At 38.3% G+C, this 22,613-nt stretch overlaps 1 protein-coding gene across 2 annotated transcripts in view; it reads right to left on the bottom strand.

Annotated features, from left to right (window-relative positions):
* Nucleotides 1-202: 202 nt before the first annotated feature.
* Nucleotides 203-22,613, bottom strand: part of MAN2B2 (mannosidase alpha class 2B member 2) — a 29,435-nt gene continuing 7,024 nt past the window's right edge. Inside the window, exons 4-19 of one of the 2 annotated variants that reach the window (XM_035547132.2) lie at nucleotides 20,256-20,428; nucleotides 19,243-19,358; nucleotides 18,071-18,248; nucleotides 15,201-15,399; nucleotides 11,758-11,948; nucleotides 10,707-10,893; nucleotides 9,683-9,816; nucleotides 7,289-7,545; nucleotides 5,284-5,475; nucleotides 4,085-4,337; nucleotides 3,869-3,979; nucleotides 3,579-3,771; nucleotides 2,775-2,927; nucleotides 2,319-2,431; nucleotides 1,308-1,425; nucleotides 203-460 (exon numbers count right to left, since the gene is read on the bottom strand). In XM_035547132.2, the coding sequence (XP_035403025.1) occupies nucleotides 366-460; nucleotides 1,308-1,425; nucleotides 2,319-2,431; nucleotides 2,775-2,927; nucleotides 3,579-3,771; nucleotides 3,869-3,979; nucleotides 4,085-4,337; nucleotides 5,284-5,475; nucleotides 7,289-7,545; nucleotides 9,683-9,816; nucleotides 10,707-10,893; nucleotides 11,758-11,948; nucleotides 15,201-15,399; nucleotides 18,071-18,248; nucleotides 19,243-19,358; nucleotides 20,256-20,428 (2,663 nt within the window). In that variant the 3' untranslated portion in view covers nucleotides 203-365. The remainder of the gene's footprint in view (nucleotides 461-1,307; nucleotides 1,426-2,318; nucleotides 2,432-2,774; nucleotides 2,928-3,578; nucleotides 3,772-3,868; nucleotides 3,980-4,084; nucleotides 4,338-5,283; nucleotides 5,476-7,288; nucleotides 7,546-9,682; nucleotides 9,817-10,706; nucleotides 10,894-11,757; nucleotides 11,949-15,200; nucleotides 15,400-18,070; nucleotides 18,249-19,242; nucleotides 19,359-20,255; nucleotides 20,429-22,613) is intronic. The other variant, XM_035547133.2, reaches the window with a different exon arrangement.

Here is a 22,613-nt window from a genome sequence, read left to right as displayed (position 1 = left end):
AAAACTCCAGACTAGTGGAGGACTAATACAATTCTGACAGTACTCCACAATGAAACATGATAGAAGCAACCACTTTTAAACTGCCCACAGCAAATATGAAAGTGTTCAAGAATGCTTGCACTGAAACACTAAGGTCATTTTTGTATTTTCAAATTGAACAAATTTCAGAAAACACGCGTTGTAAGTAATTAACCAACAAAAATACCCACAACACAGGCCAACAGTTTAATTAAATTTAGAGTTTTTTCCAAAATGGCTATTCCTTTCATTAACAGCAGTAGAATGTTTTCCAAGACCATCACTCATGTCTTTAAACAGAAGCTGGAAGCTATTACATATTCAGTCCTGAAATATAACATCAAACTTTATTGATCTTGAAAGTACACAAAGAAAGTTCTTATTTCCTTTGGGTGAACAGTCACTATGTAGTTTTCTGATATGTTTCTACTGTTGGAGAATCCTGTAAGACACAGAAAAGGTGGTAATTTATTCAAGCAGCAGCTTTACTCAAATGTACATATTATTCTATCTTAAAAGTTTTAACTCATCTGTTCCGTAAAAGCTAGTGTTTGAGCAGGTTCTCCTTAAAGCTATAAGTAGCATGGGACCTAAGATGCACTTATTCATAATATTAAAATATACATTTACTTTTCGCATATTGACTCATACCAGAAAATGCAAGCAACTCCCCAGTCATGCATTTTTCTTCATTATGATTAAACAGCAAGCAAGTTCCTAGCTGCAAGTCAAGTAAAGCTCTGAAATCCCAGCTAGCCCAGGCCAAAATGTCTGCAAACTTTTTACAAGGCACATATATGGTGGTAAGTGACAGTAAGGAGAATGTCCAAGTAACTAACTGGAATGAGAAATGAAACGAAGTCACCCACAGAACTCAACCTGAGTGTCAGCCGTAACTTGAATCCTATCCACACACAGTCCTTCAAGCTGATTACGGTGGTGGATTTTTAATTCCTGCTGTCTGTTTTTCTGGAGCATAGGCTTAAATTTAGATTAACACAACTCATCAGCATCTAAGAAAGTCAATGTGTAACAAGTGTGACTTCGCAGAGTAGCCACTTGTATCTGGACATAGATAAAAGCTTGAAATCTTTCTGGAGTTGACACTTCCAGGCAAAACAAGCCATCAGGGCTTGCAGGGAATCTTTGCTAAATGCTACTGCTTGCAGGCTATGCTGGCTACCGGGTTTGTCATACAGATGAACAGATTTTTAGTCTTGCAAATGCAGAAATATTTTCAATCAGACAACTCATCAAGCTTCAGACACCAACCTCCTTGTTTCACCTACCTTTGCTTGGATTTTGTGCAGTCTTCCACTTCCACCGCTTCAAAGTGTTTATGTCCCAGGTGCCAGTGAGTGATCGCTCTTCCACTGACTTCACTGATCCTAATCCCTCTAGCAAAGACTGTGAGTAAAGAAACACAATTTGCTGAGACTAGCTTAACACCCACCGGTCTAGTACACAGTTAGTCCAGAGCAGAACTTCATCTATAGCACTGATCTGCCAAGCAGAGCAGTAGTGACTTCAAAAGTCTGCTAGGTCCCACAACACAAAGGCAACTACAGACTCACCAGGCTGCAACTAAGAAGCTGAGATGCTGAGAGTCTCCTCTGCGTTGTAGCAGAGTTCCGAGCCTACTAATCTCTCCTTTCAAGAACTGAAACTCTTACTGAACTTTTAAAAACAAAATGGAGAACCCTACACCTTGTTTCACCGGTTATTGTCATCAAAATCAATATTTCATGTTTTCAAATATACACCTGCCATGTATTATAAAACAATCTACTTCTATATGAAAGATCGGACAAACAAGAAACTAAAAATACACAGTATTACAAAAGTGATGAAAGTTTCATTAACATGCAGAAATAAAATATAGAGGAAAAAATGTTTGCTTTCTTTAGTTCTGTCCACATTTCTTTAACTGTAAGTACAACTTGCCATAACTAAAGAAACAGCAAAATAGACTCACCCTCTGCTAAGGAAGTGTTATACAACCAAGAGCTCAATGGAATCAGTCCTACAGATATTTATGCAGATCTTCATACTGTGCCTATGGCAACTTTATATGAAGTAAGAGCTTCTGTGGTGCAAAGCTGATTAAAAATAAGACCTGATTTCCTCTGAGGCTACAGTTACAGCAGTAACTGTACCATATCCACCTTTCATACAGATCATACAGTATCATATCCACCTTTCGTGGTGTCTGTAGAACTCACGACATTTCATGGTAGAACCTGTTCTCTCTGGAACAAAACCACCTTCAGCATTGTTCTACCTAGAAGGACTAGATTTACCTTCAAATTCACTGTTACAGGTTGAGACAGCACAGGATCCTCTCCAACTTCATACAGGTGCCTAATTCTTAGCAGGACACGACTGAAGTCTGCATCACCTTGTTTCTGTTTACCTTTAAGAGAAAACAAAAGGCAAGCATTTTCTTACTTGAAGAATAAAACCAGTTTTCAAACAGTTTTTTGAGCTTTACACTCTCAGGGCTTGAACTTGATTCACATTTTGGAACACTAGCTAGAGTACTAACAGCAAGAAGCACCCAGTTCCCACTGTTAACAGGACATGACACTAATACAGGAGATGTATTTTAATAATTGAGTAAAGCGATCATAGGGTACAATTAACTGTCTTGATAAAGGATTTTAACACTGAATAAATAAATGTATTATTCACAGAAGAGGGAAAAACAGAAAGCCAACTTTTTGAAATATAACATCCAGCTACTATTTTGGACCTACCCATGCGAATGCTGCGGACCTGCTGTGCATGATTAGAGCTGTATCTCCACCCTGGAATGCTCAGGGTCTGGACATGAAGATTGGGTGGGACAGTTATAGGAGAACTGTCGACTGATTTCTGCTGAAGTTGTCTGGGTAGCTCTGGTTTATCTCCTCCATGCAAAAAGGAACAAAAATGGACATCAAACATCCATCACGCACACGCGGCTGGCTACAGTACTGTGCAAGGGTAAAGAGATTTTCGCTTTTTCTGCCAAGGCAGATCCAAAGCAGATGCTAGACTTTCTCCTCCAAGGCCTTCTGAGATACAAAGCAGAAAGCAGAATGATTTTAACTGCTGGGGAAGCTTCCAACAAAGCAGATTTCACTGCAGCCTGAAGTTGCTATTCCACTACCAGACTTCAGTTTTAGTTAACAAGTCAAACAAATATTTTTAAAAGAATGACTCAAAAAGGGTCATGAAGGACTCAGCATCCAGGAAGCTGATGTATGATATACTAGCTACTTTGCACTAATTCCCCGTGTGGACATTTTGTTCTCATTAGATGTTTTAAAATTTATTCTCCTCCAAGAGTAAGAGATAATTACATAACGAGAAACATTTCACAGACTTGGACAACATCCATATTTGAAATTAATGCAAAGTAATTAACAGTCTCTAAATCTGCCTTCTAACTCACTGTATACTAACTTCACCACACAGGAGGCTTGAAGTCTGCATTTACAAACTTAACAGCACAAATCAAAGCAAAACAATTAAGTCATTCAGATGCTAAAGATAGCACAGAGGATGGAAGGAGTTACCTGATAATTGTCCAAACATTACAATTGGCCTGTGTTCTAAAGCCTGCTGGCTTGTCCGATACAAAACACTGGTGACAGATTTGGTTCCTAAAATAAGCCAAAACACAGGATGAACCACTGAAGAGTCATTCAAAGTGAGATTGTAATTCAGGTCCCACTGAAGGTTGTTCCACAGTCTCCTGTGAAGCATCACCTGTATTGATAAGGGAAGTATCACAACAGTTACCAGCCATGAAATGTCTCCTTGGGAGACAAAAAAACGCCAACCAACACACATGCCTATTTGTTACCTCCATTTGTCCGTTCCCTTGACTTGATACACCATGAGCTCTTTCTGCAAGCAGCGTCAGCCTTGTAGCATTGTCTTCAATGTAGGCAGTCTGGACCATAGGATAATAGTTCTGAAAACATATAGGAAATCATGCAGTGTTGATATTAACCTAGGTAAAAGTAATGGAGAATGAAGATAAAACACGATTGAGTTTGGATTATGCCTTGTCACTCACCCGAGCTACTGTGTTATTCACGTATGTCTTGAATGGTCTTTTCTGAATCTGATATCCATTGTCATCAGTGTAGAGTAGCTGTCCAGTGTTCAAATTCGTGCTTGTTCTTAGAATTGCCTCACGATTTACTTCCAAAGGCCCAACACTGTATTCTTGCTCTATCCTACGGCAAAGCAGCTTCCCATCATAGCCTTCTGGTACTAAATACAGCCTTGTATACATGGCATATATATAATACTGGGCAGTAACGTTACTGTAAGGAGGAGAAGGATATGCACAGTTTATCAAGCGGAGCGCTAGATCAGTTATGTCAAGACTTACAAATCTTTCATGATGTTATCACACACACAGAACAACTTTGTTGCCTGTATTCAACCTATGTAATTATTGAAATTATTTTCAGTTTAATTTTCAAATGTACAGATATTCAGCTGAAATAAATGATACTTGACAATTTTCTTTAGTGTTGCAAGTGTAAAAAGGACTGTTCATTTGACTAGAAAGGTTCTGTATTTCCTGAAAATTAACAATCAAGTTTAGAAACAATTATGACTCCCTAAGCAACACATATACTGCAAGAATACGCATAGTTCTACCTCTGTATTTTTTCAATCCCGCAACATTCATTTTGATGGAAAAATTCCACTGTTTTCAGTGTTTCTCAGCTACAATCCTTTTACAATATAACTTAAAGCAAAAGGCTTTAATCAAATAACCAGATTTAAAAGAAGGTGAGGAGGTTATAGATGGATATGATTTTAACACAGAAAAGTCACTAGCTCATTAAAGAGCCTGAGTGTCCTTGTGTAGGATTCCCTTCTTTGTCTTAAATTTAGTTGTAAGAAAGATTTCTACATGTAGGAAAATGAAACATTATGTCCAAATTCCACTTGTATAGAAGACGTGAGCTGCAAATTTCACTGAATTGAATGGAAAGAGGATTCCAGCAGAAACTACATTATGAAACAAACTGCAAACGTAACTGAGCAATCTTCCCCTCCATCTCCCCAGTAATATGACTTATCTAAAGGAAGCACTTTCTCAGCGTTAGCACGTATCTGCTAAGCATAGTTCTGTTGTCTAAAACTTTCACAGAACACAGACTCCACTGTTCAGGAGGAATTACACAGAGCTACTCTCACATACATCTACAGATGACTAAACATTCAAGCAAAAGTGAAGCTGTAATGGTGTTGCACCTGTAGAAATATTGCCGTATCTCTGTCACTAAGTTTCCAAAAACTATTTCCATTTCCACTGCTTTTGATACTGGAACAGCACAAGAATTTGGGGCAAATAAGTAGTTATCTGAAATGGGTCCTTTCATCACGTCTCCATTCACGTGGTACTCAAGGAACTCCTGGGTCAACTGGACAGTCTGGTTAGTCTCCCTGCAAATCCACAGAGGAAAGAAGTTGTATTACCTATAAGCACATTTCGTACATAACAGATGCAAAGCTGGAATGAGGTTTGGAATGTAAGAAAAATCTGTTTCCTCAAAGTAACAGATTTGATAAAACTTAGGAAATGAGAACAGCAGAGAACTAAAGTGCTCCCTGTTAAGACAGCTGTCAGCGTGTAAATAAAATGAGCTTCATGCATTTTATACTTCTGTAAAATAGCAACATGTTAAAACAGAAACAATGCTTACATTACCTCACACTTTGAAGTACAAATGAGAGTTGCTACAGGATCAAAAACGACCCGTTGTACAACAATAAGGTACATCATGACATAATAATGAATAATCAGATTATTTTGTCTGATTTGGTAGCTGTACAGAACCATATTTAAAAATGATTTCCATATTTAGCAATGGTGACAAGAATATACTGGCAACAGGGTAACAAAAGTCACACACTCAGTACCTACTTTGTCTCCTTTTTCTCTCCCAAAGCCTGCAGTTAAACTATTTAGGACCTCATTTCACACTCTGCAAAGTCACATGAAGGTAATTTAAGATGCTACTGCCCTCAGCCATCAGCTTTGCACCTCTACTGGAGCCTTGCTGGCAAAACAAAAAAATCACTTGGCAGTTTGCGTTTGTATGCTAGACCAACAGTCCTAGCTGGTGTTAATATAGCAATCTATGAACTGTAATAATTGAGGATCAAAACACATCCAAGTTTTCCTATTACTCCCAGGGACATTTCCAGCTCTAATACTCCACTCTTTTCTACTACTCCAAACCAAACTTGCTGAAACCCAAATATTCTTGGCTTGCCTGAAGCTGTATAATGAAAATGAATATCCCACTTTTCCTACATGCTGAATTCCAGCTTTTGCTGCCTGCCAGAACAGGGTGAAGAAAAAATTGAATTTGAATTCAGATTTTTGTTCATCTTTATTATATTCCTTAAGGATTCGTCAAGAAATCTGGAGACAGTTATAGGAAATACTTCAGGGCTCTTGGCTCATGCCCATCTATAGTTTTTAAAGCTGATTTCTAACTATACTAAACAACAATTTCTCACTCTAGGAGGCAGAGTTACTAACAAAACCACAAAGGTGAAAGAGGTCTTGCAGTCACTAGGTCAATGGAAAAGAGGTCAGATCTTCCAGCAGTACATAGCCGAGAATCTTAATCCCAAGCAGGCAAAAAGCAGCACAGCTCCACTGAAACTCAAGAAATCAGACCAATTCACATTAGCCAAGGAAGACAAGCTGCAAACTGTATATCTCACCTCCATCTTGATTGCTCTTCCATATTATTTGCCTAATTAAGTAGAATTTGCCAAAATACTTCCTTTCAAAAATTTGTGTAGCTTCCTATCATAGAAAAAGTGATACAGGGCTTGTAAAACACTAATGAGTATAAGCTCTCGTTCTGTCACTTATCTGCTCATTGGGTAAGCAGAGTGTATGTGTTACTTATTTTTAATACACACAGTCATGCCTCTCTTTAGCTTAAGAGTACAATGAGATTCTTCTGATTTACTAGTTAATACTGTGATCTGTCACGCTATCTTATGCTGACTGCATGGTTAAACAGGGCAACAACATCACAGAAACAGTATGGAATCACGTCCATGATAGCATCCTCCTTTCTACGGGAAATGTGAACTGCAGAGAAAAAAATAATTATAACAAACACTTTGTTAGTTAAGTCTCAGATTTAAGGCACACAATAGAGTACTTCGACTTATTTTTTACAAAAAGGTTTTACAGAATCTGAAATGTTATTAAAAAAGCAGGCAATCTCACCTGTCTGTAATGCTGTGCATTAGATTATTGCTTCGGTCAAACATGATCTGGTAGCAGTCGTTAACCACAGGAAGCAGATCTGGGCTTTGTTGGTCCCCACGTGTTGCGTCTTTCCGCTGGTATTTAACTGATTTTCCAATAAATACAGATTGCTTACCATTCGAGGGCTTAACAATATATTTTTTGTAGCTCAAACCACTTATTTCAACTAGAATATACAGGTCATAGGTAGAATGGGACTCTGCTGAACTTTGAATCTGTAAGTTAACACATACAACAATGCTCCATTACGGAAAATTATTAGCAAGGCAACTGACCTCACATGTTGTAAGCCCTAAATTATGAAAATTAACTAGTGCTAGAAAAATACATTTCTAAACATGTCACTCTTACACTTCTTAATTATAATGTAGATCCATGCTGCTTTTAATTAGGAGTTTAGTGACCTCAGATTAAGCTTTGCCATAGTACTGAAGGGAAGAGGGTTGCTAAGTGAAGTCCAGAGTTGGATCTTATTTTAATGGGAACGTGGGGTCACCGATCTTGATTTAAGATCACATTGCAATATGTATATGTAAGCAGAAATAACCACAAGTAAATCTAATCAGTTAAGTGACGTAACAGACAAACATAAAGGAAGTGACACGTGTGAATGTGAGAAAATTGGTGGCAAGAGGACAAAGCAACCAGGCACACCCTCACCTTAAGCAAGACATAAAGAGAGGGAGGTGGAAGCATGTGCCATACTTCTGTGTAAAGAGAACACCAGTGCTATTGAATATCAAAATACCTTAAACAATTTAATAAAATTACTTTTTTTTTAAAAAAAAAATTACACATATCCTTCTCATTAATATTATATAATTTGTTACTATCTATTTGGTGAAAGAAAGTGGACTCCATAAATACCGTACAGATTACATAGACAACTGGGTTAGTTACCACTACCCAGAAATTAAAGTCGTCTTTACCTTCACACTGGGGATTGGCATATGGCCACCTACTCACACCACAGACCTCCTATCCTTAGTACCAAGAGGGCCTACCTCCTATTCTCTGCCTTCCCTACACAGCTCATGTGTGTGGTACAGAAGAGGCAGAGTATTTGCCAAGCCTTGTTTCCCCTCAACCTATACTTGTGTCAAGGTTCTAAACTAAAGATTTCTCTCCCAAGGGGAAGGAATTTGTGATATAAATGAACATTTCAGCAGCACATACTAGAAGAAAAAGATCCCAAACCACTTTCTCTTTACTGGTAAATAGATTTCATTTAGCCTTAAGTGACCATCCATGTGCACATATATGTAACTTTTAGCAAAAAAAGAACATAGACCAACTCTGGAACAGAGAACTTTTAAATAAAAAGTGACAGCTTGACTTCAGGGCATCCTAAATCCTGAAATAAATGCTTTAAAATACATTTCTGTCTCCCACTTGTATGTTACAAGGCTAAAATAATTAAGATGACAGGAATTCTGGGAGGTTAAGTGGCAGAAAGGTGTGACCACACACTAACTGAAGAGACTGATAGCTTCCAGGTGAAGGCAATATAGCCTTATACCATCACCATATACATATGCAGAAACACCAGACAGCTGTTGTGCATCACTACCTGACCACAATGTGCCTTGACACATGTGGGTAGTAATAAGTCACGGCATTAATATTCACAACTCTGTCTGGCCAGCAGAAGTTGCTGAGCTATCAGGCATGCTGGGGACAGAGGGGAGCATCTGGAAGTGTGTGCAGCCTCTTCAGGCCTTTATGTGCTGGAGGCATTTTCCTACAGGTTTATCAAGCCATTGATGGTGATGCGCTCTCCAAAGCGGATGCTCCTGAGAACAGCTAATGCTAGCTTTCACATGAGGCCATCTTCTTCCCTCCTGGGGAACAGCTGGCCTTGCCTTAGAGCTTGACTATGATATAGAATGAGGTGGGTCGCCTTGGCAGCTAATTGTCCCCTGTTCCTTTTGGGCTTCTGCGACTTACACTTCTAAAATCTTTCCTCCTTCCCAACGCCAGCCATCAGTTGTACAAACAGACTTGTCAATTGGAGGGCAGGGCCAGGGCTTTACTGGAAACAATTTTTTTTTTTTTAAACAAAAAGCAAAGAAGCGCAGCGTGGTAGAGAGCAGACATGCAAAGGACAAACCAAACTGACAAGAATAGCAGGAAGCCCTTTTGGACATTAAGGGAAAAAAAAAACACCTCTATTTGAGAGCACAGACAAGAAAAATAAAAAAAGAGGAAAACATTTAAAGGACGCCTAGGAAACCCCAGCTTGAAGTAATCCTTGTTTTCACTGTAATATTATGTATTACCATGTAGCATCAAGTCAGTGAGAACTGGCAAGTGAGAGAAAAGCAACAGAAAGAAAAAAAAACTGTGAAGTACCTGTGCCGGTACAAAATGTCCCAGTTCATCATATACACTCATCGATGAGTGGCTGACAGAGACAGTGACAGAGGTGGTGATGTTCCATGCCAGTGGATTATAGACAATAACATACTGATCAACATCTGTAGTACCTTTGGGTACACAAAGGAGCAAGAAGAGCCATCAGTCACTACAACTACTTTTCAACATCACATTTTAAAAATATATAGTTAAGAGATCTGTCTAGGTACATCCAGCTTACAACATTTTAGTGTAAAACCCTGCAGTAAAACTTTATGATTGAAAGAAGTAGCACATTTTACAGTGCTTCATAAAAAACCTTCTGCTTTTTGTCCCCCTATTATTTACCTAATAAAAGATACCCTGTATTCAGCCAATGACATCTGAGTTGAACGTAAAAGCATTTAGTGAAAACAAGCAGCTTACCACAACTCAATGTTATGCAGTATTAACTTTATGAGTTATACAGAAGATCAAATGAGAAGCCTAATCTAAAAACAACCCTGTAATAAAAAAAAATGAATCAGTCTGCTGTGCAGCCTATGGCACTGTTTACATTTGACAATTTAAAAAAAATCCAAAGTCAAGAAAAAAAGCAACGCAGTCTTTAGAAGACTCCTGAAAATTCTTCTACATTTTTACACTTGCTGGCAGTATGCCATAGCAAGAACCTTTAACTGTGATTGATTTTTACTGCATAGGACTATGCTGTGTAATAAGCTTTATTTAATAATTACACCAATCACCACCTCTTATGGCTGAGGTCTGAATCTAGGAGCCAGGTCTGATATAGGCAGAGCTCTGACCCAGTGCCACACAGCTAAAAGGTCCTGTTTTCAGGTGCTTGAGACCTGAGAGCTCAAAAATTCATGCGAGTTTCCTCAGGCCTAGCAGGTCTCAGAAGGTGAGCAGGATTTTCCAGCAGCGGTTCAGTGGTAAACAGCATGTTGACTTTCTCCAAGGAGAGCACATTAACTTTCATAAGGTACCCTGGAAACTGGAAAAGCTATGTTAAAAGTACCTGGTTTTCCTGAGTCTTTACTGTAAACAGAAGAATAGACGTCTCCATTCTTTTTAGCATTGTTCATGTCAAAGATTAGGGAAGCCATTAGCTTCTTTACATTGAACATTCCGTACATTAAATTATCCATGTACATGTTCTTCACCTTGGGAGACTCTGTGCCTGTTATACCGTCATGGTGCTGGACCTTACATTTAAGAGTAGTTTCAAAGGTTACAATGCAACTGGTTTGCCTCCCCCCCAGCCTTCCTTATATTTTTATTAAAAAAGAAAGCACAATCCAGTAAGTCATTTCATTTAAAAAAATGGTATTACAGCCATATTCACACATTCACTTTTTGCCTATTCCAAATTGCTATTTGCAATATATTGCTATCAGAATTAAATGGTCAAAGACAGGACACACACAGATTTCCATCTACACATACTTGGTTTTTAATATTTATAAACTTCTAAGTTATGTATTTAGAGGAAAAAAAGCAAATTAAAAAACAAACAAACAAAAAAACCACAACTGTACTGCATAAATACCATAGAAAGACAGGTTTTTCATTTGCTACTAATATCTGGTCAGTAAGTTAGCTGACAAAATATTTATTACCAGCAAAAGGACTATGGTCTGTAAATGCTTAATGGCATGAGGCTGATCACTTAGCTGCTTAACTTTGGAGAAACAAATCTGTCTTTTCTAACTTGCACAAGTAGAGATTATCAGCAACTTTGAGTGGGTTCAGGTTTTTATTGTAACCCTTTTCTAAATAATAGAACTGAGAAAAGGACTTTCATTTGCGTAAAGTTTGGAACCACGTACCCTTCCCCCAGTAGAAGAAAACATTTCCCAGCAACTGTATCTTGAATTTGCGGCTAAGGGGCTGAAGTCTCATTTCATGACAGTTGTTTGCTAAATCATAAACAAATTGCTACAAAGGAAAATTATGGCTAAAATATAAAAGTGACATGGAGACACTCCAACTGGAATGCAAAAGAAAAGCTTTGCCTTTAGACAAGAAATATTTTTATTAAAAAATAATAAAAAATAATCAAACTTTACCTCTGAAACTGCCCATCTCAGACTCTGAAGTTGCTTTAGGGCTCCACATTTGCAAATAGAACTTTCTGGGTGTTGCCGGACATACTGTGTGAAAAAGGACTCTCCAGCATAAAGTAGTGAACTTGCTCTCCTTGCAACTCCTTTTAACGTGCTTCGAGAAGTATAAAACCCAGTCCATGCCTGAAATGGCTCTATTAAGAGTTGAAGAGACCCAATACATACCAAAAAAGCATTTCAGTTATTGCTTGTTAGGCTAGTACCATACAGCTTCTTACATGAAAACCACTGTGGATTATACACATCAGCCACCAAAGGGAATAGTCATAAGCCCTACAAAGAAACAGAGCCTTAAACACCCCCTTTGGAAGGGCACAGCCTTTCCTACAGGCCTAGCAACATGACTGTTGATACAAAGCTATTACCTACTACGTTAACCTGTATCTGCAGAAATTTCTTCTTTGCACAAAACACCTTTTAAGCTTCACTGACGCACATTATGTTATTTGTTAATAAAGTTAGAGTCCTCCATACTCCCAACTTTTAGTCAGATGAAAGGACTGATCTTAAATTTAAGATCCCCAAAACGGAGTAGAAACAGTGATGTGACAGTATGACCCCATACTACTGCAGTTCTTCAAACTACACCAAAATATGCCCTCAAGTGGTCAGTAGAAAGTATTTCAGCGGTTCATTTGTGCTAACGTGTTCCAGTATCCCATAGAGTAAACTAGAAAAACAAGTTATACATTTTTAAACCCTCCAAATCTTAGTCACTTTTTTTTTTTTAAATGGATAAACGACTGCTGTATTGTTTTTCTAGATACAAGTTGCAGACAGTGCTTTCTAAAGTGAATATGTACAGCTAACAATCTGCTATCACCCTATAATTAAAAGCAACAATTAGAAAACAGGATCTTTTGGTGAAAAACTGTAGGTCGTTCTTTTGGGCCTGAAAAAATGCCAGGAATTGAAAGAGTTTAAGGTTACAAGCAAGTGTTGCACATGCACAGCAGCATGGTACAACCAACATAGAGTAGAAGGAAATACTTCTCTGGGACTTAAAACTTGAGCTTCCAAGGCATATTTCAGAAGTTACACTGAGCCCAACAAGTGACTCATAATAAAATGGCATAGAAAGAATGAGAGAGGATTAATCATCAAGAAGCAAAACAGTATGTGGGAGAAAGTGCACTCAAATCTATCCTGCAATTGCAAGGCACAGTAAGACGTTCGGGGAAGAGATTGCATCTATGTGGGGAAGAGATTGCATCTATGTGTGGGCACCCACCTGGAACATGATGGGTGCTGCTGTTATACAGGCTAGCGACAAGTGACTACTGCTTGTAAGTTACGCCAAAAGATACAGGAAAGAGCCCAGATGTAAAAGGATATTAGCAGTTAGAGCTGGCAATGCATTTATCGGCAAATTGCTAGACATGACATGATCCCTGGGGGGAGGTGAGTGAGTCAGGAATCAGTCCATGCAGTGATTCACAGGAAGCAATAGTTATTTTTGTTCATTTAAAAGTTAACAGACATGCTACAGAATATTGGATATATAAGCTAAATTTAGGTCATAATAGTCCAAGATATACATCCAGTGTCAAGAATGTGATGAAGCAGTGGTAGCTACGGTTATATAAAAAGGTATTTTAATGATAATTTTATCCCTGCAATGAAACAAACTAATGAGTTTCAAAACTGAGAAGTTACTGTTTTCTTCTCTCTGTATACTTTGATATGTGAGGCCTAAAACAAAAAAGATTCAAGGGTAAGTTTACTGGGAAAAGCGATTAAAGGGATGTTGGTTATGGCATGCCTGCCTTCATATACTCCCAGCTCTATATGAAGAGCTGATATAGCGCAGTAAGTAACAAGCAAGCAACAAGAAACTTCAATGAATAAACTGCATTGTACTATGGAACTTCACAAATACAAGGTTTATTTTTCTTTTTTGAGGCTTCACACATTTTCTTCCAGAACTTAAATCAGTTTTCTTTAATGAAAAAGACTTTCTCCTAGAGCTAAGGAGACTTGGGTGGGTACAGCTGCCATAGTGTTTTGCTTTGACTAGTAACATGATTTCGGATGAATTCACTGGTCACCCTTACCTATTATGTTTTACTTGATATATCAAGTTTTTGAGCTCACAAACTGGATTCCTTTCATGTTACAATAAACCTGAAATAAACCTGAAGGTATGTGACAAGCATTAATGGGCACTTAGTCCATGTGACCAGATTCCATCTAGTTTTCCTGGAAATGCATGGAGTGTGGACATCAAATCCTCCGCACCAACTGTTTCACTTTGATCCACCCCTGTTCCACTGCACTAACACAGAAGGAACCAGGAACCTCAGCTTTCAGATTCACTTGCTCCTCCCTTCCTCAACCGACTCACTTCTCCTTCAGACATTCACAGATTACTCCGTGTCACTGCTCTCATCTCTGCTCTAATTTGTGCACAAAACAGGTTTTTTAAACAGTAATAACAGGACATTGCTCTGTTTGGCCACGCAGCCAACTGTTTCATGGTATCTTTTGGTTTATTAGTTTCCTTTCAGTTCCCTGGGTCCTGTAGCACCTCTGTGTCCTATTACAGATCACCTTGGGGAAAGAGGCAGAGGGGTCTAACACACATTTAATACTGCAGAACACCTAGGAGACTACAGGTATTTGTGCATGCTGATGTGTGGGAGGAAGAGAAAACAATTATTTCCAAGTTTTATGTCCAAACATGAACCAAATTACTCAAAAATTATAATTCAAGCAGAATAGTGTTCTAGGATTTCTGCTTTCAAGATGTCAAACAAAACCCCTCTGATTTTATGAAAGGCTTACACCTTACGCCGACACACCTCTGTGAAGCACTTCTGCTGCTACTGCTGTCTGATAACTGTTTCACAGTGTGCTATACAATTTGCAGTATTTTTCCTACATCCATCCCCTGATACATGTTGCTGAATTTCAGCCACGTGGCTTAGGCCTACAGGCTTATCTCATTGCTCACTGTTTTCACTGTAACAAAAACCAATTCATACAGCATATATCCATTTCTTTGGGTCATTAACAAAAAATTAGATGACATGACACACTCATGGATATGCCTTATGCTTAGCTGTCCTTTGCAATCTATTATTATTCAAAGGCAGCAAAACAAAAATCTGAAGTTAGATTTCTTGCCAAGTTTTCCTATTTCTATACTCTCAGGACCTCTTTTTTCAGCCATTGCTTCTAGCTGTCCCAAAGAAATATTCCAACCACTGCCCTACCATCTTTCTTGTGCCACTAACTTTGGATCAATTTGTCATATTTTTATGGGATCTGGTAGTGTAAATAAATATAAGAATGTATTTTTGCTCTTTTCTCTCTTGTTTTTTCAATTTCCCTTTATTAAATATATACATTTGGGACAGGTATTACAGAGTTTTTAACTCAATTACCTGTTGAATATGGAAGAAAGTCCTGAGAATCCCGGATTTCCCACGTGAGATTTTTGCTATGAACTGCTTGGAAGTAATCACTGACAGTGGCATACTGGACGGTCACTCCAAACTCATCAGAATGCTTGTTAATGTAATCCAACAATAGGTCCATGTTGGAGTACTGAACAGATGCATTAAAGAACTGTTTGTCACAGCCCTGAAATTCAGAAAACAGAACAGTAAAATAACTTTGGGTCATGTAATTTAGAAGGATTTTTTTTTTTTTTTTTAACACTAGTATATGTTGAACTGGTATTTCTTCTATCTTTACTGCCCATATAGAAGTTTTTTTGTTAAAAAACGTCACGCAGGGGTAGGGTCACTTGTACAGATCAGCTGATAACCAGCTGACCAGCTCCTTCCAGATAAGAAGTGTGTTGATGCACCGTATTGTGCAAGAACGTAAAATTCCGTAGCAGCAATTGGAGAATGCATGCATATATGCCTAGAAAAGAGGCCTTTGTTTCTTTTTACACTGCATTTCTAACACTTAGCAGAAAACAAGGAAGTTCTGTAAGCTTTCTTAAAAGCAGAAAATAAGCTTTAGGAAGTGTTGTGGAGATGATGTAAAAAAACTCTCTGGAAAGTGAACCCCGCAGTACAAATGTCACACTGTGTTGCTGATCCCCTGCCTCGACAGTAGACTATAGTACCTCTGATGTTCATCCTGATTTTTAAGCGAAGTAATACACAGGGTAGCAAAGCCTCATTTGTGAGTATGCTTGCACAACCTCTGCCTTCTGTAGAAGGCATCTCAATACATACTATCTGCATGTACAAACATTCCAAAAAAAATGATAAGAATGTCTTTGTTCAGCTATGGCACCCGAACAGGAAAACGAGTTACTCAGCCATGGCATGTATGTCCTTGAATATCAGTGTTACAGTATAGGCATCTGTCTGAAGCACAGTAACACATTAAGAAACCCTCCTCTCCACAAAAAAAAGGGCTTAACAGAAGCTTAACTGACACTAGCTTAATGCATCCTCATTTTCACGTCTCTGTGCTTCAGACAGAAATGTTGCACAAGAGGTCAACTCTTTTTGTGCTACAAAACAACCTGATCTCATTTTCAAAATAAAGATGCTCTCAGTGATTTGTCTTCAAAAATTAGAAGTTGTTTGAAAGAAGATGTCTAAGGAGTCTCTATTTTCTCTGCAATCCCATCTTTCACCCCAACCTTTTACCTAACAAGCTCAGTAACTTTAACCTGGTGACTTAACTCATTAAGGAATTGAGCTTAATGGAACAGCCCTGCAGAACAAGGATATCCAGGAGAACCTGCTGCATTTAGTCATTGCATCCACTCATTATGTGAACAAAACTTCACATAGGAATGTTATGTATTACTGTACAACTAGTTCAAACACACAGGCCAAATGAGATCTCAAGGATCAGTTCCAGTCCTTAAGACAACTCCTTCCCCCCCGCCTACATCTTTCTACAGTCTCTAGAGAGGCAGGTTTGAAAGTTTACACTGCACCACAGCCCAGTGGCACCTCCTGCACAAACAGGCTCTTCAGATCACGAACACACACTTGTTTGTCCATATAGCTCATCACAAAACTGCCAATAGCCGAGATGTGAGGTCTGACCTGAAACGGGAAGGTGCCTATTTCCTAATTCTGAACTGGAGAAAAAAAAAAAAGTACTTCAAACTGTAAGTATGAAAAAAAATTAAGCTTAGCTACAGAGGTATCCAGATATCTATTTCTTTCCACTTTCTCACAAATTGCTCTGAATGGGTAGCAAACTTTAACAAACTTTAAACAGAGTAATAATCACAAAGCAATGCAAGTCAGGAAATCAGAGACTGAAATTTTCTTACGTTATTGCAAAACTGCAGGTTTGGACCAAGACAACTGGAATTTAAATTCCAGACTCCCTCCTTCCCATAACTGTCCCTGCACCACCACTCCAGAGTGTTATAGCCCACTTCTCTCCCCCTCCACACCCCACGCCCCCAACCTACAACAACGAAACCAGAAAACAACAAAAATCCAGCACAATATAAGTAACAGTGGCACAGATACAGGAGAGAAACAACAATGACTCAGAAAACTGCATTCATCAGAACGTTTGCTCTTTGTGACAACAGATATTCTGGTAAAATAGCTGCCTTGAGAACACGTATTTTAATTGTAATTATGAGACCTACAGCATCTATCAAATTTCAAAAACAGACTGTACATTCAGTTTGGGCAAAGTTTTTCTTTTCTAATGACTTAAAGCTAGCTAAAAGCATACCAGTGTGATTTGTACATGGAGGAGGTAATTAACATAGCAGATTGCTGAAAAAAATGTTTGGATGACCCAGCTGGGATATGCTTCTGTTTCTAACTAAAATACAAAGATTGTATGAAAAAAAAAAAAAAAAAAGATTAACATATCAGTTCAAAAATACCTTGTCTACCTAATACTTAGTACATTTTCCAGTAACACTAACATTTTTATTAACACAGAATTATGTTGTGCCAAGCAGTAATGTAAAGAGATCGTTGAAATCGACAATACAAGGTAAGGAAAGAAGATGCAGTATCGTAGTACGTAGCTTGGCAAGAGGATATCTTTACAATTCTGTTACATCTCTTTCTATATTAAGTAGGGCTGAAGACTTGCTAGACAATTAGCAGACTGTACAAGAATGCTCCAGTTTTTAAAAATATTCACTAGTCAGACATGTAGGCCCCACTTATTAGAAAAATACTTTACAGTCATGTGGTTTGAACTTGCATTTGGGCAGTGTAGCGAAGAAGCAACTACCTCCTGTCCATTCTGCAGGTGTACTTGGCGCTTCTCAAGCAAACACGGATGACGATGCACTTACCCATGGCCACAAAACATCACTTGTTCGGAACCAGGCCGCTCTCTCCTTAATGTTTGCCACCATGGCCTGTGCATACGGATGGATGTTGGTATCTGTAACAGGGAGACTCATGTTTGGATACACACCGTCTTTTGGTGGATCTGGGAATACTGCAAATCCATTCCAATAAAACCCTGATCTAAGTAGAAAAAGAAAGCAATAGGCTATAAACAGGATTTATTCAGCTAACTGGGAGAAACATATTGAAAGGTGCTGGGATAAAACGCAGACACATAGGAAATAAGAGCAAGAAATTCAGTTTCTATTCACTGCCAATGCTCAGATTTTAGTGTTCATTTGGGGGTGTGGTAGGGGAAAGGCTGTCTCTTTTATTTTTGCACCATGCATCTTCCCAAGTCCCTGCCGCTTACTGGCGTAGAACAAAGAAATCACAGAACAAACCAGCAAGCTCTGTACCAATGAGGACATCACCCCAAGCAGACTTTGTTTACATGGTGTGGATTACTGGATAAAACAAAGAAATAAAGTTTTCAGTTCACAGCTTTCAGAGTTTTTCCACAAAATGGAAAATCTGAGCCTCTTCACTTTATACACTGATAATGCACACAATCTCAGCCCAATATAGTGCTGAAAATCTCCCATAGACAATCAATTAGCAATAGCCAAGTCCCTGCTGAGCTTTCTGGAGTTTTTAAATCTTAACTTTTCAGGCAGAAAAACAAAAATCCCAGTCCTGCTTTGGATATTTTCTGTTTATAGTAACTGATTTGTTTCATACTTTTATTCTATATTTATTTTTTGATAGGAACTGACACAATATATATGTAGATGAAAGTTATACCCATGCTCTAAGCCTCCTGGTGGTAGAAAAGATTAAAGTCTGAGAATACTTTGAAGCATTTCTAATGCCTGTCAGTAGAAAGTGTCACTTTTGAGGATTCAATTGTTAGGTAATGAGCAAACTTCATGTATTATGGTAGGTAGTGGTGGGGTGCTTAATAACCCTGATTCAGATCTACAGAGTCTAGACACCTCCTTGACCTACCACACATCTATGAAGCAAAGCAGAAGAATGCTGTTGAAAGAAAACAGTCAAAGAAAACGCTTAAGCTCCGACCATATAAACTCTCAGAAGCAATCAATATTTCTGCCTATTTCAGAAATCTTCAGACCTGTTTGAAAAAGGTATTTGCGATGGGGTACAGTAGCTGTACTGATCCATGACATGGGTGAAGATCTGCTGACTTTCAGATAAAGAAGGAGAGCCCTGCCATACGAACTGGAGCCTCTGGAAAACAAGCAAAATAAGAAACCATTACCCCAATGACAAGCACAGAAGTACCATTTTGGAAGCCCCCAGACTGTCAGCTGCCTGAAAACATTTAGATGGGAAAAGATTCTCAGAAGCTCGTAAAAGCAGAAAGGAAGAATCACAATACACTGCAAGCTCAAGGTGGTGGGTCCTGGCTTCATCAAATTCAACAGAAATCTTGTTTTCTTCAGGGATGCTTGACTTTCATGCAACATTCATAAAATCTTTGCCTAATGCCCACCTCATACCAGTGAAAGCCCTTTATTGCATGTAATTTAGGGCATACAATTGTTGACAAGGCAGGACCCAACACTCTGTAACGAAGAGAAAAATCTTCACTGCATTTGGGACACTTTGATCAAGAGAAGGCAGAAATTGAAACAGAAATTGAATGCAGCAAAATAGCGTTTAGCTACCCCTCTGACAGACCTGGTATCATCGCTTTTACAACCACAAATAAATGTTCCAAGCATGATAGCCACCAGCCCCAAACACACACACTGTACTTTAAAGCTGTGTTCATAAAAATGACATATCTAAGATTTTCTCAGGCTAGACTGAAACCCATCCTAAAAGCCTCCAATTCTAACAGTCCTGGTTCCAGGCCCACTTTTTCTTTGCCTACCTGCCCACATTTTGTATCTTTCTCAGGCTAGACTATATTTTGTTCTTGACCAGAAGTCAGAGATATTACTGACAGCATTACACAGACACAATACATTTTACCATTACCAACGTGCAATTGGCGTGTTACTTTTAGAGAAGAAATACCTACATTTTCTTGCACAACTCTGGGATGCCTTTCTTAACTGAATAGCTTACATTATTATAAGGACACACTGACACAGGTTTCAGTCTTTGGGTATTTTTTACCTTGTTTTTCTGCATGTCAGCCTTCAGGTCATAGTCAATTCGAGAGATAAGATGAGCATTAAAACCAGCCAGAGCAAAAAGAGTTGGTGTTGTAGCTGAAGCTCCGAAAGGATCAACATGCCAAGAAAACTGAGGCCTGATCCCAAAAGTTTCGTATAAAAACCCATGGCCCTCTGCAAAGCAAAATTTGTTTACATTAGGAACACTCCTACAAGTTCATTTTATCAGTGCAATATGCATGTAGTATTACAGATAAGCACTTAAAGGATAGCTCTTCGCTGATGGTTTCCAAAGCATTTAAAGTTTCAGGAATTTAATGATTCACAGCAGAAACTTTCACACTGGCAATATTTATTTTACTGTGCCAGGTATAACTTATTAACATCATAAAAGATGAACAACAAACAGGAATTATGATTAGAGACAGGCCTGGGAAACTACTTAGAGAAAGATTACGTTAAGGCTGATGGGTTCAAGTCTGAGTTTGTGTTTGCTAAAAATCAGACGTCTCAGGAAAATTCAGTCTCACGTGAATGGCAAAGGAACAAATGAACAAAACTAACATGAATGTGACTGAAGATCATAAAAAAACAGAAAAAGTCAGAGGTTAACAGCAATCTTGTTAGATGTGATTTACAACTAATGTTATTAATATAGTATTAAATTGAGTTTCAATTAATAAATAAAACCACAAAAAACAGAAAGACCAGCCAACAGGATCAACTCAGGCAAACCATTTAGATAAAAGTATACCAACCAGATAAGCAGTTGCTTTTAGGAATGACTTTAGTATATTGCACTATGATTCTTATTGTCAAAAAAAAAAAAAAAGAGAGAGAAAAGCAGATGTTAATTTTATAGTTCTGGAATTGTGCACATAACTACTTGAACATACAACCACTTCTGCTCATTTTGTATCACTTCCATTCCAAAGACCACATTTAAGTAACTGAGGTTGCAAGGCACACTCTTTTCACTTCATTTTTCCCACGGTTGATGTTGTTTTTAGTGAAAACATTCTCAACGAATGAGTTATTTTAATTCTTCTCACTGAAGCACACTTTTGGCACAGTTTGCTAGACCCTTCCTAAACACAGCTAGGAGAAGATATAAATTGTAGACCCCGAATGTCTGCATTGGCTTTCTCTTTTCAAGCTGTACTCAACACACAACGCAAGGATACATCTTTTGCTTGCAAGTACTCCTAACAGTGGAAACTGAGCTGAGTGCTTTCAGGAAAAATTAATGAGGATATTAAAATACATTCATATTTCTGTTCCTGCTAAATTAACTAGTAAATTTGAATCTTCTTTTAAACAAAATTTAGTTTATACGCAGAATTAAATATTAGATTAGAAATACTGATTTGTGCAACTAACTTCAATGAAATAAGAAGCTATATTAGCATTCAAGAAAAGGACTCAACAGTCAATATAAGTATTTTCTTTGGAAAAATCCTGGCTTGGACGTGCAAAGCCTTCAGAACCACCTATAAATACAGGAGTCAGCTGAAAGACGACGTCCATTCTCCCTCCTCCTTTTGGCCGGAGTGCGATGTGGTGACTCACTGAGAAGCAAATCAGCTGCTCTCCTTGTGCTCCTGACAAACACTGACAAGCAGGGAACATGGCCAGTGTTACTGCGCAGTCAGGTTCAGCAAATGGAAACGCTGCTGTCTGAACTGCATTACTCTCCTGTAAAAAGCTGCCCAGCGTATGACGGTGGCATGAAGTGTCCTTTTTTATTTTTTTTTTCCTTTAACCAAACGGAGATAAGCCAAAATACTAAAAGACCCTTTATGCTACCTGATGGAGAGGCATAACATACAAATGGCTGGAAGCAGATGCTAGAAAATTAAAAGGGAGACAGTGTATCTCTTGGAAATAAGTGCTGATTTCTAACAGAGGTTGTAGTTAATGATTATAAATGGAGGTTTCTTTATCAAGCAAGACTTTCAGCTAAGCTAAGATGACCTTGGTGACATTCTGTGGCCCATGTTCTGCAGGAGACTTTGCCTAAGCAATACAACCCCCTCACACTCTGAATCGTTATCAGGTATTTTCTTCCAGAGTTTTTCAAACCCTCAGTTTCACCATAACTATCTTTGCAGGAACTTAAGCCCTCCAACGGACACAAACTAAAAAGGCCTCTGTTTCAAAAAAGTTTATAATTGACATAAATTAAACTACAAGTCAGTCGTTCTTTTTTTCTTTTAAATGCAAAGATGTTTTTTATACAGATGACCCATCAGCAAATAAGAAGAAAGAAATACTTTAATCAGTTCCTAAAGAATAGGAAAAAAATAATAGCAAAATTGGGGTGGAGAAATGAAAAAGCAACCACCCCCAAGGTCATAAC

The sequence above is a fragment of the Cygnus atratus genome, chromosome 4, assembly GCF_013377495.2.
Source record: "Cygnus atratus isolate AKBS03 ecotype Queensland, Australia chromosome 4, CAtr_DNAZoo_HiC_assembly, whole genome shotgun sequence".
NCBI classification, from domain to species: domain Eukaryota; kingdom Metazoa; phylum Chordata; class Aves; order Anseriformes; family Anatidae; genus Cygnus; species Cygnus atratus.
Note: the sequence above shows the minus strand (reverse complement) of the source record. Positions and strands in the feature narration are given on the sequence as shown.